This window comes from Balaenoptera physalus (genome assembly GCF_965194825.1).
Source record: "Balaenoptera physalus genome assembly, chromosome: 12".
Lineage (NCBI taxonomy): Eukaryota > Metazoa > Chordata > Mammalia > Artiodactyla > Balaenopteridae > Balaenoptera > Balaenoptera physalus.
The window spans coordinates 59,073,986-59,089,657 of record NC_138897.1 but is presented as its reverse complement, the minus strand read 5'-3'; the positions used below and the strand labels follow the sequence as shown (position 1 = coordinate 59,089,657).

General features: G+C 39.1%; 1 protein-coding gene and 1 long non-coding RNA gene across 5 annotated transcripts in view; one reads left to right on the top strand and one right to left on the bottom strand.

Annotated features, from left to right (window-relative positions):
* The window catches only part of LOC309640258, an 83,895-nt gene extending 80,000 nt beyond the window's left edge, over positions 1-3,895 (bottom strand). For both annotated transcript variants that reach the window (XR_014252128.1, XR_014252129.1), the window contains exon 1: positions 2,170-3,895. This is a non-coding gene — a long non-coding RNA (uncharacterized lncRNA). The remainder of the gene's footprint in view (positions 1-2,169) is intronic.
* The window catches only part of THOC1 (THO complex subunit 1), a 40,994-nt gene continuing 27,199 nt past the window's right edge, over positions 1,878-15,672 (top strand). Inside the window, exons 1-7 of one of the 3 annotated variants that reach the window (XM_082418709.1) lie at positions 1,878-2,000; positions 3,903-3,976; positions 4,070-4,130; positions 5,374-5,440; positions 8,092-8,210; positions 8,681-8,729; positions 9,147-9,242. In XM_082418709.1, the coding sequence (XP_082274835.1) occupies positions 1,947-2,000; positions 3,903-3,976; positions 4,070-4,130; positions 5,374-5,440; positions 8,092-8,210; positions 8,681-8,729; positions 9,147-9,242 (520 nt within the window). In that variant the 5' untranslated portion in view covers positions 1,878-1,946. Of the gene's footprint in view, positions 2,001-3,902; positions 3,977-4,069; positions 4,131-5,373; positions 5,441-7,650; positions 7,692-8,091; positions 8,211-8,680; positions 8,730-9,146; positions 9,243-15,672 lie in introns of those variants that run through there. The other 2 variants (XM_082418710.1, XM_082418711.1) reach the window with 2 other exon arrangements.

Genomic DNA, 15,672 nt, shown 5'->3' with positions numbered 1-15,672 from the left:
TTGCTGCTTTTTTTTCCTACTGTTTATCTGGCGTTTGTTCACTCATTAGCAACAACAGCTCATTTCTCTCCTTCCCACAAAATATACTGCTGCCTATAACTTGGGAGGAACTGCAAATGCCATTTTTAAACCAGTAACATTCTTTGGCCTGAAACACGAATACAATCTGGTTCCAACCCGGTTTTTCTACTCCAAAGTTTAAGTCAAAGTCAACAGCTACCTTTCACTGTGCTTTCTTCTTTCCACACCTCTGCTCACACCTTCCTCACCCTTTGGAATGTCTTTCCTATTCACCTCTTCACACTCTGACCTGTCTATTGGAATCCTTCAGGGTCCAGCTCGTATTCTCTCTTTCCCACAAAGGCTCCTTGACCACCTCGTATGGTCCCTCTCTCCTTTGATCTCTTACAGCAGCTATGATGCAAATTACTCGTGATCAAAACTGTACACTGCAGTTGTTTCATTTATGTCGACCTGAGCTCCTCAAAACAGCAATTAAGCTATATTATTTTGTTCATCCAATCATGTGTCCATACATTTATTACTCATTCAACAAATACTGTCCACTGTGTACAAAGTGCCCAGCAAATGTGTGAATAAACACAATTCTAAGTCACTAGGCTTTGATGGATGAGTCAATAAACTCAAGCTCTTCTTCTGTTTGGATTTTGTAAAAAATAATTTTATTTACCTCTTGGGTCTTAGTTGTGCTCCACACAGTTAATAATCATCTATAGTATAATAATAATCCTAATACATCAGCTACCTATTAAATCAGTTAAAACCTGTTTATTTTGGTAATTTGGAAATTTACGTTGCACAATCAAACCTGAATGATTCTGTTGATTCTAAAAATCCTGCAACGCTCCAGGTAGCCAGCACTGTTCACAATTCCCACTTAGGGACAAGACTATGCAAAGCTGTCTTTTTGTTAGTGTCCTGTATTCTCGCTGGATATCAACGAAGGGAACAAGGTAAAGCGCGCCTAGCTTTCTTCATTTAGGTACACGTGGAGGTGAATAAGAGCTGGTAGGAAGTGTTTGGTTCGGTGCTTCTTCGCCCACAGCATAATTCCAACTGAAAAGTTACTGCCACTTGGCTTCTCGTTGGCCAAGCCTCTCTCATTGGCCAAGGGAGGAAACTGCTGAGAAGACAAGGTTTTGCAACTGGTGCCTCCAACCCTTGGCCCGGCGCCACCCGCTATCCAATCAGTGCCGAGTACTGCATTCCTCCAAGATCTTCCTCTTTCAGTATAGCCCTCTAGGTGCCGGCAAAGTTAACTAATCCCCAAACATTCATAATAATACTTGCATTGCTATACAAGCCACACGCGCATTCATGATTTCATTGACGCTCCTCCACAGCCCAAGGATATAAGCATTATTTCTATTCCTCACAAGAGGAGGCTGCTCCTGAGCTACAGGGCCCATGAACTGTAGGGCAGAAACGCAAATCCGGAGCTGGGACCACTCCTCGAAAAGGACTTTGGTCCGGCGGTGCACGGCCACTGCCGACACTTCCCCAGCCTGGAGCGTTCCCAGATAACCCACCTGCCTTGGATTCTCTGGCGGCGGTTACCTTCCCTCGCGGCCCCTTGAGCCGTAACCAGCCGCCTTTCACCAGGCTTCCCCAAACCAGGAAAACCACCGCCAAAGTGCGCGTCCCGGCCTGCAACCCGCAGCGCTTACAGGACAAGACCACACATCTACCGTCACCCCAAGGGTTACCCATGAACCCGGATCGGGCATTGAGCAGCTGACTCCGGCTCCCAGCGCCCGCCCGTCCTCGGTCACCACAGAAGCTCCCACCCCCCACCCCCCGCACCGGGCCCGCCCCTGCGCTCACAGGCCGCTCTAGCCGCGCACAGAGCCGGCAATCTCTTCGCTCCCGCCCTGACGTCATCGGCGGGCGCCGCGGCGCGGTGGCGGGCACGCGCGGCCGAGAAGATGTCTCCTACGCCGCCGCTCTTCAGTTTGCCCGAAGCGCGGACGCGGTTCACGGTGAGCGGAAGGCGGGTGGGTGCGGCCCTGGCTCAGCGCTAGTTTTTGCCCTCCTCGCCCTGAAATTACTCGAATTTTGCTCTGGGGTAAAGCGGGGACAGAGGCGTGTGCGCCGCGGCGACGGGCTCCCGGCCTCGTCGTGGGCTGGGAAGTGGCAAAGGCGCATTACCTGTCTCTTCCGCGCGTCCTCTGCGGTCCGCCTCCACCTTCCCTCCGGCGGGTCCCAGGACCCCGCGTTCTGGGCGTGTCTGCGCAGCCCTGCGTGGAGGGGTCACCCGCAGACTACCTCTGTTCGGGTCCGGCTCCTCGGCAGTGCTCTCTCAGCTGGGCAGGTGTCTCCAGAACTGGAAGGGGGCTGCTGAAGGGGGTGGGCGGGACCGACTTCAGCCCAGAGAACCGGCTCCCGCCCCGCCTCCTAAGCTGCCAGGTGGTTGTTCTGGCCGCTTATTCACCACCCTTTAACCCTCTGTATCTCATTCCTAAGAGATCGATGAGGAAGGTCCTAAGTGGGACAGGACAAACAGGTCAGCTTGGGAAGGGTTGTCAGCTGTCATTTTATTCTTACACATTGGGGAACAGTAGTTTAAGCATTTGGGAGACACTTTACAGAGCGTTTTCATGTTAGCTTGTTTAACTCTTAGAATAACACTGTAAGGAGGCTGTTTTATTATCCCTGGTAGATGAGATAGAAACTGAGACAGCCTCCCCCCACTCCAAAAGTTAAATGATTTACTTCACTGTTTTCTCTGAATTCAGACCCAGTATTCTTTTTATGTTGCCCATCACTAAATTGTTTGACTGTATTTGTCCCTAGTGCTCTGAAATTCTGCCAGGAGTAACTGTTAGGAATATCCAAGGTTATATTAGTCCTGGAGGGGACCATTTAATGGGAGCTCATCTAGCCCAGTGCTTCTCACGCTTGAGCATGGGGTGGGATCTCCTGGAGATCTTGTTAAATGTAGATTCTGGTTCAGTAGGTCTGGAATGGGGCCTGAGATTCTGCATTTCTAACAAGTTCTCAGGTGATGCCACTGCTGCTGTTGGTAGTAAGGATCTACAACAACCCTCATATTTAACTCATGAGGAAAATGAAGCACAGAGGTAAGGGGGTATGCCCAAGATTACACAGCCTATTCACAGGCAGAGTCAGGAATGGACTTTTCCAGTAAAAATGTAACTCCTGTGAGGTAACATTGATTTTCCAAGTGTATGTGAATTTTCACAGAATGAATGACTTGGCAGTATTTTTGTCTTTCAATTATGACTACTTTAAGACAACCAGCAGGTTTACTACTTTAAGACAATCAGTGTTTACTTGGTGTCAGGGACTGTGCTGTGCAAGCTATCTAGACGAGGTAGGATTTTTTTTTTTTTTTTTTTCCGAGGTAGGACTTTTGATGGGTCCTGAAGAATGGATAGAATTTGCGTGAGCATGTGGGAGGAATAATGGGAATGAATACACTAGAGTGAGCTTGATAGAAAATGATGGGAAAATGGCTAGACCCTATAGAGAGTACATGTTAGGGAGTACTGGGAAATGAGGTTGCATAGCTTGAGTGGGATAACATTATCAAGGACGTTTAGAGGAAGCTACGAAATAAGGAGCCACTTAGAGATTATTTTTTTAAAAGCAGGATACTCATGAATGGGATATTTAAAGAGAAAGTAGGAGGGAAAAACCTGGAATGAGAAAGTCTAGCTGGGGAGCTCTTGCAAGGCTTAAAGTGATGAGTCTATATCAGTAAGTGGCATTTGAATAAGAATTACTGATAGAATGACTCATAGGTAATTTTTCCCAGGTATAAACATTTTTTAGTTAGACATACTATTGATGAGTGATATGCTTTTCAGTAAATAATAAGCAAAAATCTTTCCACTTATTTGCTATTTTTATTTTTCTAGAAATCTACCAGAGAGGCCCTGAACAACAAAAATATCAAGCCCTTGTTGAATACCTTCAGCCAGTTACCTGGAAGGTAAGGCGTTGATATCCATGAAATAGGCTCGCTGAAATCTTTATACTTACCCTGAGCTGCTTTAAAAATGCAGGTGTTTTTTGTTTTTAATAGTGAAAATGAAAAAAAATGTACCCTTGACCAAGCTTTTAGAGGTGTTCTAGAAGAAGAAATTGTAAGTATGTTTTTCCTTTATTTATCGTTAGAATTTTGCTGGCAAATCAATATTATTTTTAAATTTGCTTTTATCCTTAGAATAGATATTTAAACATGACTATTTTTTCTAGAGTGAACTTGGTACTTTGTGAAACCTAACTTGGTCATAGTTAGTATAGGAGTTGTGTAAGGATTAAGGGTTTTAATAGCACAGCTTGACTTGTTTAAGGGTTTGGTTTAATAAATGAGTAGAGCCCTCTGCAAGTGAATATGTATAAGAAAAGTTGATAAGAGGTCTTCCTGAGCAAAAACTAGAATTTGAAGGTGAGCCCTCTTGCTTTGCTGTATAAACAGTGACACATCTTGTAGTGGCATAAAAGGTCTAGTCCAAGGATGTTCAGCATGGGAGCTGGGATTCCGTGCCCTCATTTTCCTATGGCATCACCTTATCAGTTCACCTGCAAAAATAACAAGAGCCTATCCAACTTCAGTAGAGAAATTTGATCTAAACATGAAAAATCTGAATTTATTTACCATTAGTGGAGCACCCAAATGAAAGGAAAAGTTTCAGTAGTTTATTCTTGGTTTAGCAAAGCTTAGATCTCAAGAAGCTAGACCCTTTTCCTGTGGCCATAAAACAGTGTCCCTTTCTTTTGGACAATTCTATGTCAAATTCATTCTTTCCTCTGCTTCAGACCTAGTCACCTGTTGTCAGGCATTGGGCAAGTTACATTGCTTTTCTGAGCCTCAATTTCATTTGTAAGAGGGGAAATACCATCTTTTCACGGTGGTTGTGTGAAACGGCACTTAATGTACACTCAATAAATGCTGGATTTTATGATGTTATCAAACCTAAGCACCACCTCTCTTCTATTAAAACCCTCCCTCAGACATATTGATGCACCAGTACAATTAATTCCCCTGACCCTGCCTTTGTCCTGTGCCATTGAATGAGTTATGGCCCCAGCACATCTGTAGTTGATTAGCTCACAGCCTTAATCATGCTAATGTAACGATCTTCCTAAGACTTGGATTTTAAGTGAATCACCTGCTGTTTAATTATTTGATATACTTCTACAGTTAGGGTTATTACTGTTCATTTTTAAAATTTTCATCTTAGAAAGTAATCTTATCTTCTGTGAGAAATATCTTTATCCAGTGTTAGTGATAATCAATTTAATGTCAGAGGATATGTTTTTCTTATTATCAAATTAGTCTAAAGTCTGGCTCCTAAATTAAGTTGTTTTCTCCTTTGTTGGTAGATAAATCATTCATCATGTGAAAACGTTTTAGCTATTATTTCTCTTGCTATTGGGGGAGTTACTGAAGGTAAGTATGGGTTTGTTTTGTTTTTTTTAAAGCAATCTTGGGCATGACATGTTTATTTAAAACTTATTCTCCCCATACCTCTCTACCTAATTGATTTTGTTCGTTTTTAAAATTCTGCCTACCCCCTTTGCCAAGAAGTCCCATGGAAATTAGCTCACAGGTATTTCTTGTCACTCGTGTATACAGTGCACACTTTGGCACTTTCTTTGTTCTCCACTTGTTCTGTTCATCAGGTAAATATTTATTGAGCATCTACTATGTGCCTGGTACTGAGCTAGGCCTTGGGAGATTCAGTGGTAAATAAAACATATTCGCTGCCTGTAAGGAGCCTAGTGGCTAATGGAGGAAACACGTCTAAATGTCTTACTGGGGCGGGGGGTGTGGGGGGGTGGGAATTGAAGTAGGAATGAAGTATGGTTGAAGTGATTCTCTAAACTTCAGAGTTTGAAGGAATCAGGATGGTCTTAGAAAGGAAACTGTAACATAAGAGCTATGTGAGGGATGAGTAATTTGTCAGGCAGAAACAGAAGGATATAGCTATATAAAGACCTAGTTCAGCATGACTAAAAAAATGTGGAGCAGAATGGTGAGAGGATGATGAGAATGGTGAAGAAAAGAAGCAGGAGGGGTAGGTTAGGGCCATTTGTAAAGGGCTTTGTGTGCCATGCTAAAGAGGACCTATGGAAGAGCCATTGGATTGGGAGAAACTGCTGGCAGGAAAACTAGGTAGAGGACAATTAAAATGGGGCAGTGGCAGTAGGGGATAGTTTCAAGAGACTTTTGTTTATTTATTTTTATTCATTTATTTTTGGCTGCGTTGGGTCTTCGTTGCTACGCGTGGGCTTTTCTCTAGTTGTGGAGAGCGGGGGCTACTCTTCGTTGCGGTGCACAGGCTTCTCATTGCAGTGGCTTCTCTTGTTGCGGAGCCTGAGCTCCAGGCACGCAGGCTTCAGTAGTTGTGGCTTGCGGGCTCTAGAGCGCAGGCTCAGTAGTTGTGGCGCACGGGCTTAGTTGCTCTGCGGCATGTGGGATCTTCCTGGGCCAAGGCTCGAACCCATGTCCCCTGCATTGGCAGGCAGATTATTAACCACTGCGCCACCAGGGAAGCCACTCAAATGAGATTGCCAGGCTTTAGCTTTGTTTTACTGAATCAGAATCTTTGAGAGTGGAATTTAGGTAATTTTCTATAGTTATTAATGTCAGTTAACTTTTGCCAAACTATACTTCCGCTAAGGGCAGGGAGTATGTCTCTCAAATCTCTTGGATATACAGGACATAAAAGTATCACAAATCTAAGTGTTAAAGGACTTTAGAGGTCATATGGTACAATCTTGTCTCTGGCCTATCCTGTCTCCCCTCAGTAAAGTCCTTGGCAGGTGGTCATCCAGCCTGTACTCCCATTGATGGAGCTCACTATTTGATTTCTGTGAGATAGTTCTGATGGTGCGATTTCCTTTGTATTGAGTTGAAATTTGCTACTTTATGCCTCCCTGGTTCTAGGCAGTATCCCTCACATCACATTCCAGATATGATCTTACCAGTGCAGAGTAGAGCTGGAAATACTACTTCCTGTTTCTGACTACTGTGTTAATGCAGTATTTTGGGCTAATAGTACCCACTCAGTACTTTTTTTTTTTTTACATACCATGCTGAAGTGGCTACTTTTCCTAAACACTTAACAAGTGTTAGTATCTATTACGTAAAAATAGAAGGAAGAATGAGCAGGGAGGTAAAAGTATTTTTAGCTAGCCTAGATGACCTTAAAGTCTTTAATTTATTGCTTTACTTTAGTAAGATTGAATTTAGAAATAAACAACTTTTTATTTTACCCTTTTTTCCCTTGAAACAATGGTATTATTGTAAAAGTTTAATGAGTTGAAATCAGTATCAAATCTTTTTGTTATCTTTTTTGAAGTAGTTCTTTTCAAATCACAGACAACTTAAATTTTAGCAATAGTACAGAACATTTGGATATGAGAAGGGAACATACTAGTCCTAATTCTTCTACTTTAAAAAAACTACCATTTATTTTGGTATATGGTTTTAGTTTCTCTGGTCTTTTTAAAAGATTTTATTGTGATAACCATAATACCCATACAGTTTTGAACCCTGCCTTTTTCACTTGACATTATATCATAAACATTTTCCAAGTTATTGTAGTCGTCATAACCATCGTTTTTAATTGGCTGCGTTATATTCTTTTGAATAGCTTAGTGGTGAAGAAAACAGACTGTGGAGCCAGACTGCCTGGGTTCGTATCCCAGCTCTACCACTTACTGGCTCTATGATCTTGGGCAAGTTATTTAACTTCTCTGTGTCTCAGTTTTCCCATTCTATAAACTGGAGATAATGTTATCTACCTCATAGGGTTATAAGGATTACATGTGTTAGTATATGTAAAGTACTTAGTGTGCCTGACATATAGTAAATGCTCTAGAAGTGGTATCAAGAATGATTATCATCATCACATACCAAAACTTACTTAAGTATATCCTGTTTGGGGACTTTAGGTTGCTTCTGTTTCTTGTCTTTCACAGCCTTGTTAGGATTGACAAAGTATACCTTTAATATTTTCTTCAAAATTATTTTGCATGGGCTGTTTTACTCAGCAGTATTTTTAACTTTTTAATTGGCTTGTGCTCCACTTGAAGGTATTTGTACAGCATCTACACCTTTTGTATTGTTGGGAGATGTTTTGGATTGCCTTCCTTTGGATCAGTGTGACACAATATTCACTTTTGTGGAAAAAAATGTTGCTACTTGGAAATCAGTAAGTACCTTAGTTTCTTTTTCTGCTAATATTATCTTTCTGTAGATCCAGAGTTCTGAGGGTAGTTTTTTTTGTTGTTGTTTGTTTTGTTTTTTGTTTTTTGCTTATATTTATAATATTGCTGATTGCCAAAAAGTTTGTCCCTATGAGAATTATATATTCTGCTCTCTTGGAAAAGCCAAGTAAGAGTCACACGGAGAAAAAAATGGAAGTACAAAATTTGAGTAGATACAATTAACTTGAAAACACACACTTTTACATGTTTAAAAGTTACTTAGAATCGTGTTTTGTTATATATTTGAAAATATTTTTATTTCGTTAAAAATGTTATTTGCTTGAAAAAAGTGAAAGTGGCATAGTAGATTCTCAGTGCATAGTAGTGTTCTTTAAAATTTTACTTCCTGTGACTTATTATTGAAGGACGTGCAACAGCTTCAGAACAATAGTAATAATTTCTGTCTTAATTTCAGAATACATTCTATTCTGCTGGGAAAAATTATTTACTACGTATGTGCAATGGTAAGTAATTCAACAGTAAATGATTGTTTTTTAAAAAGTAAATGTGGCCAGGAAAACAGGTGGTGGAATTAAACACAAGTGGTAAAATTTTTAATGTAGATTGTATCTTCATTTTTAAATAGCAGTCTGACTTATTAAAACTGATCATTTGCTTTAAATTAAACTATTCCTGTTCTGGGTATAAACTTAATGAAAACCAAAAAAATTTAGTAAAGCTCGTCTTACCCATGCTAAACTTGTTTAGTTTTATTCCTAATTTTCTAGAGCCTTTTTGTGACCAAAATAGTTTCTACCCCCATTTTGAGAACTACTACTTTAGGAAAATACTTTTGACAAACTGGTTAAGAAATTTGGGTATGGTTGTAATAAACACAGAATGATCTCACCTGTGTAACCTTCGTTTCCATGTGTTGTTAGATCTCTTACGAAGATTATCAAAATCCCAGAATACAGTCTTCTGTGGACGAATTCAGCTCTTTTTGGCCAGACTTTTCCCTTTATCTGAGAAGTCAGGTAAGCTTTTGTACATAAAATGCTTTGCAGGAAAATCTTTACCAGATTAGAATCTACCATGATGATAAGAAAGAAAAATGGTTCTAAAAAGTTGAAAGATAACATAGGACACTGCCACTTTATTTTACTTATAAGTAGTTATACCTGTCTCAGTGTATGATACAGGTAACCCTTAAATAAAGTCATTGATTCCTTTTTTTCCTATATCTGCAAGCCTGTTTGTTTGTTTGTTTCTCTTTTTTTAATATTTATTTATTTATTTATTTTGGCTGCGCCAGGTCTTAGTTGCAGCATACGGGATCTTTGTTATGGCATGCAGGATCTTTAGTTGCAGCATGCAAACTCCCAGTTGCGGCATGCGTGCGGGATCTAGTTCCCCAACCAGGGATCAAACCTGGGCCCCCTGCATTGGGAGCGCAGAGTCTTACTCACTGGACCACCAGGGAAGTCCCTAAAGTTGATTGATTCTTTAAGTTCAAAGTTTGTGAATAATAATGTACAGTTGAATCACACTGAAATATGTAGCTATGAATCATGTTTTTATTTCATTTCCTAATGTATGCCTATTTTTCTGTTTCCATTTTTTCCTTCAATCACTACTGTTCAGCCACATTGACTTTGTTCATTTCTTTTATCATTTATTATTGTGAAATGTAATGGTAATGTGAAAAGTGCATAAAGTAAATATAGTATAATAATTTTGAAGCAAACACTTGTATAACCACTGTCCAGGTCCAGAAATGGAACATTGCCCACCACAAGGCTCTCTAGAGCCCACCACAATCTGTTCAAATATGCCAGATTTTAATATCCCTTTGCTTCAGTCTTCCCTTCCTTAATATCAGGCTAATATACCACCTACTTTATATGTTTTTGTAAGGATTAAATGAATTAAAATATGTGAAGAGCTTACAACAGTGCCTGCATGTGGTGAGACCTATAGTATATGTTAGCAGTTGTTTTACATGTGGCTTTCTTTTTGTCCTGCTAGATCTATGTTTTTTTCTTTCCTTATTTAATGTGGTCAGGATTAATTTTGATTTATCAATGTATTTACCACTTGTATTTCTGACCTTCTGTCTGTTTCCCCCTTTAGACTTTACTATAGTGCAGATTTGTGTTTTCTTTGAAAATCTTTATTTCTTTACTCTTGAAGAATGGTTTCAACAGATAGAAGATTGTAGGTTGGCACTGGATATAGGATTTCATTTAGTGGGAGATAATCATTACTTTGCCTTCTAGCTTCTATAGATAAGGCAAATATCAGTCTAACTCCTTTGAAGATAATCTAGTTTTTTTTTTTCTCTCTCTATCTGCTCTTAAGGTTTTCTTTTTCTTTGGGTTTTTTGTTTGTTATTTGTTTGGGTTTTTTGGTTTGTTTTTCAGTTTTATATGATGTATCTAAGCATGGATTTTTAAAATTTATCATTCTTCAGATTTGTGGGCATCTCGAATTTATGGATTGGTTGTCCTTCATCCAGTTTGTAAAAATTTAAGCTGTTATTTCTTCAGATATTGTGTATGCTTCTTTCTCTTTTTCTCTTTATGGAACTCTAGTAGACATACTATATCTTCTGACTGTATCCTCTGTCTCTTATACTTTCTACATTTTTCATCTCTTTGTCGCTCGCCATCACATTCTGCATAATTTCTTTAGAACGGTTCTCCAGTTCACTACTTCTCTCTTCAGCTATGAATAATCTGCTGCTAAATGAGTTCTTAATTTCAGTAATCGTATTTTTTCATTTCTAGAAAGTCTTTTTTAAGTCTGCTGTGTCACTTTTTTTTTTTTTTTTTAATATTTTATTTATTTATTTTTATATATTTTATTTATTTTATTTTTTTGGCTGTGTTGGGTCTTCGTTTCTGCGCGAGGGCTTCTTCCAGTTGCGGCAAGCGGGGGCCACTCTTCATCGCGGTGCGCGGGCCTCTTCACTATCGCGGCCTCTCTTGTTGCAGAGCACAGGCTCCAGACGCGCAGGCTCAGTAGTTGTGGCTCATGGGCCCAGTTGCTCCGCGGCATGTGGGATCTTCCCAGACCAGGGCTCGAACCCGTGTCCCCTGCATTAGCAGGCAGACTCTCAACCACTGCGCCACCAGGGAAGCCCCTGTGTCACTTTTTTAGTGTCTTATTCCCTGCTGATATTTTCAAACTTGTTTTTTAATTTTCTAACCAGGGTAAGCATTGTTATTTTTATGTGTCTGATAATTCCAGTGTCTTAAGTCTTTGTGGGTATGTCTCTAGTGTCTGTTTCTACTGTTTCTCACTCATTGTGTCTTACCCCTTTGTGTTTCTGGTTAGTGTTTGATGTTATATTTGAGAAGATATTTGAGGGAATAATTTTGAGGCCTAGGTTAGATACCTTTCTCCAGACAAGAGTTTTCATTACTCCTGCCAGGCACCCTTAGAAGGGTGCTACTACTAGTCCAAGATTACCTTAATCTAGCCCAGCTCAAGGCCTGTGATTCCTTAGATAATCGAGAAGACTTAGCACTGGACTGCAATTTGGTTCATCCTTACCTGAGGACGTAGGTCCCAGTCTAGGAGAAGGTTGAGGTAGGATTTATTAGATTCCCCACCTAGAGATTTATTTTTATCATCCTCACTTCAGGAAGCTGCTAAAAGAGTAGGTCAGTTTTGCAGCCGATTCTTCCTGTTTGGCAGATATCCTCAAGACAAAAGCGGCTTTGAGTGCTGATGATGCATTGCTTATCTTTCTTGCCTTCTTGATTTTTGCCATATATTCCTCACTGAATGTCAGCTCTTTACTATTTTTAAGAAAACAATTTTCTGTTTCATTGCCTAAAACAATGCTGTGAACATGGTTTATGCTCTGTAAGTATTCATAGAATTAATGTAATTTATCCAAGTTTTCAGTTGTCCTTAGAGGGTTAATCTGAATTAATTAATTAGCTAATTAATTAGCCTTCCGTTACTGGAAGCTCAGCTTTTTATATTTTTTAACAACTTTATTGAGATGTGAATTCACATACCATACAATTCACCATTGAAAATGTACAATTTACTGTTTTTTAGTATATTCACAGGGTTGTACGGTCATCATTGCAGTCTAATTTTAGAACATTTTAACTTCTAAAAGGAACCCTGCACCCATTAACTGTCACTCTCCACTTACCTCCATCCTTACCCTGTCTCCCAGGCCCTAAACAACCATTAATCTACTTATTGGTCTCTATGGATTTTCCTATTCTGGACATTTAGAAAATGGAATAATAAAATATGTGGTCTTTTGTGACCACATTTTCTGGCTTTTTTTTTTTTTAACATCTTTATTGGAGTATAATTGCTTTACCACGTTGTGTTAGTTTCTGCTGTATAGCAAAATGAATCAGCTATACGTATACATATATCCCCATATCCCCTCCCTCTTGAGCCTCCCTCCCACCCTCCCTATTCCCACCCCTCTAGGTGGTCACAAAGCACTGAGCTAATCTCCCTGTGCTATGCAGCTGCTTCCCACTAGCTACCTTGTTTACATTTGATAGTGTATATATGTCAATGCTACTCTCTCAGTTCATGTGACTGGCTTTTTAAACTTAGCTTAATACTTTCAAGGTTCATCTGTGTTGTATGTATCAGTAGTTCATTCCTTTTTATGGCTGAATGATATTCTCTATATGGATATACCACATTTTGTCCATTCATCAGTTAATGGACATTTGAGTTGTTTCTGCTTTTTGGCTATTGTAAATAATGCTGCTGTGAACATTTGTGTACAAGTTTTATGTGGATGTATGTTTTCACTTCTCTTGGCCATATACATAGGATGGAATTGATGGGTCATATGGTAACTGTTTTAATTTCTCCTGGATAGATATCTAAGAGTAGACTTACTGGGTCATATGGTAACTCTGTATTTAAGTTCTTTTTTTTTTTTAATTGGGGTATAGTTGTTTTACAGTGTTGTGTTAGTTTCTACTGTACAGCAAAATGAAGTAGAGTTCCCTGTGCTATACAGCAGGTTTTCATTAGTTATCTGTTTTATACATATTAGTGTATATATGTCAATCCCAATCTCCCAATTCATCCCACCCAACCTTTTCCCCGCTTGGTGTCTATACGTTTGTTCTCTACATCTGTGTCTCTATTTCTGCCTTGCAGACTGGTTCATCTGTACCATTTTTCTAGATTCCACATATATGTGTTCATATACGATATTTGTTTTTCTCTTTCTGACTTACTTCACTCTGTACGACAGTCTCTGGGTCCATCCATGTCTCTACAAATGATGTATTTAAGTTCTTGAGGAACTACCAAACTGTTTTCCGAAGAGGCTGCATCATTTTATCATTGATGCAAGTGTGTTCCAGTTTCCCCGCATCCTTGCTAACACTTACTGTTTATTGTCTTTTTTATTATAGCCATCCTAGTGAGTGTAAAGTGGTATCTCATGGTTTTGGTTTGCATTTGTGTAATGACTAAAGATGTTAAGCATCTTTTCATGTGCTTACTGGTCATTTGCATGTTTTTCTTAAAGAAATAGTCTATTAAGGTTCTTTGCCCATTTTAAAAATTGGGTTATTTGTCTTTTTATTACTTAGTTGTACAAGTTCTTATTATATTCTGGATACTAGACCCTTATGAGATATATAATTTGTAAATATTCTCTCCCATTCTGTGGATTTCCTTTTCACTTTCTTGATAGTGTTGGTTGCAGCAAAAAAGTTTCAAATTTTGATGAAGTTTAATATATCTATTTTTTCTTTTGTTGCTGGTGCTCTTGGTGTCATATCTAAGAAACTGTTGCCTAACCCAGCAGTCCCTGACCTTTTTGGCACCAGGGACTGGTTTCGTGAAAGACAGTTTTTCCACAGAGTGGGGTTGGTGTGGGGGATGGTTCAGGCGATAATTCTAACGATGGGGAGCGACAGATGAAGCTTCGATCGCTCGCCTGCTGCTCACCTCCTGCTGTGCGACACGGTTCCTAACAGGCCGTGGACCGCTACTGGCCCGTGGCCTGGGGGTTGGGGACCCCTGGCCTAACCCAAAGTCACAAAGATTTACATCTACGTTTTCTTCTAAGAGTTTTAGCTCTTACATTTAGGTATATGATCCATTTTGAGTTAATTTTTGTATGTGGTGTGAAGTGGGGTTCCAATTTCATTCTTTTTATATGTGGATACCCAGTTGTCCCAGCACCATTTGTTGAAAAAACTATTCTTTTCCCACTGAATTGGCATCTTGCCTTCTTTTTACCTTCAAAATATCAAGATCAATTGAACCTTAGGACCTTGGCACTCTTTCTGCTGTCTGTAATCCTTTTGTTCGTTATTGTCACATTACTGACTTTTGCTGTCACTCAATCTCAGTTTAAATTTTACTTCCTTAGAGAGGCTGTCTTTGAGCATCTAATGTAAACCTGCCACCACAGTTACCCATTATCACCACCTGATTTCAAATCTCTTCTTAGAATTTAGCACCACCTGGCATTTTCAGTGTGTTTGTGTTGTTCACCTCTGTATTTTCTGTGCCTGGTAACTTCTAATACCAGATCTCTAGTCGCTATTTAAATATTTGATGAATGAAACTCTCTTTGTGAAATGAAGTGCCCCTTCATAAGTACTGATTTATGATTTCTTTTTCTGGAATTTACAGAAAACATAAGAACAAGGTTTCAATTCTCAGTCATTCTTTAGTCCTTCCTGTTTATCTCCAGCCTCCACTCTCAGTTTTTAAAAAACATTTTAACCTCTTTTTCAATACACTACATTCCTAAATTGACAAGACATAGAGAAATCACTTTTTTCTTATTAACTAGTTGAAAGACTAACAGTATGTTGCTAAATGTAGCTTTAAACTATCTATATATCTTTTAATAAATTATATTTTTAAATTTAATTTTTAAATTATAAAATTACCCAACCTTGTTTCAGAAAATTTAGAAAATGAAGGGAAAAATAATTCATAATCAATCCTGTCACCCTAACATAAGCTAGGTTGGCATTTGGGGATATCTTCTTGCAGTATTTTTTCTTCTGTTTTTACATTTGTAAATGCGTAAGATTCACTAGAGTATATCCCAAGACCTTCAGAAAGCTGTCTTAACATGTAATTTACCCATTAAATTTAGTAAAGTATGACTGAGATTTTTAACCTGAGAATTATGGCATATGCTTTGTTGAGTAATAAATAGAAAATGGACAAAGATATTTTAAGTAGTCAATGCTAAATGGTCAGCCAGGTTCATTCACTAGCTTTATGATGTCATCTAGCATACTGGCTTTTAAAAAAAACTTCTTGTTTTAAAATAACTTCAGATGTGAAGAGTTGCAAAGATAGTATAGCGTACCCGAACACCTTCACCTAATGTTAACCTCTTACATACCATGGTACAGTTATCAAAACTAAGAAATCAACATTGGTGCAGCACTATTAGTTACAGACTTTATTTGGATTTTACCAGTTTTA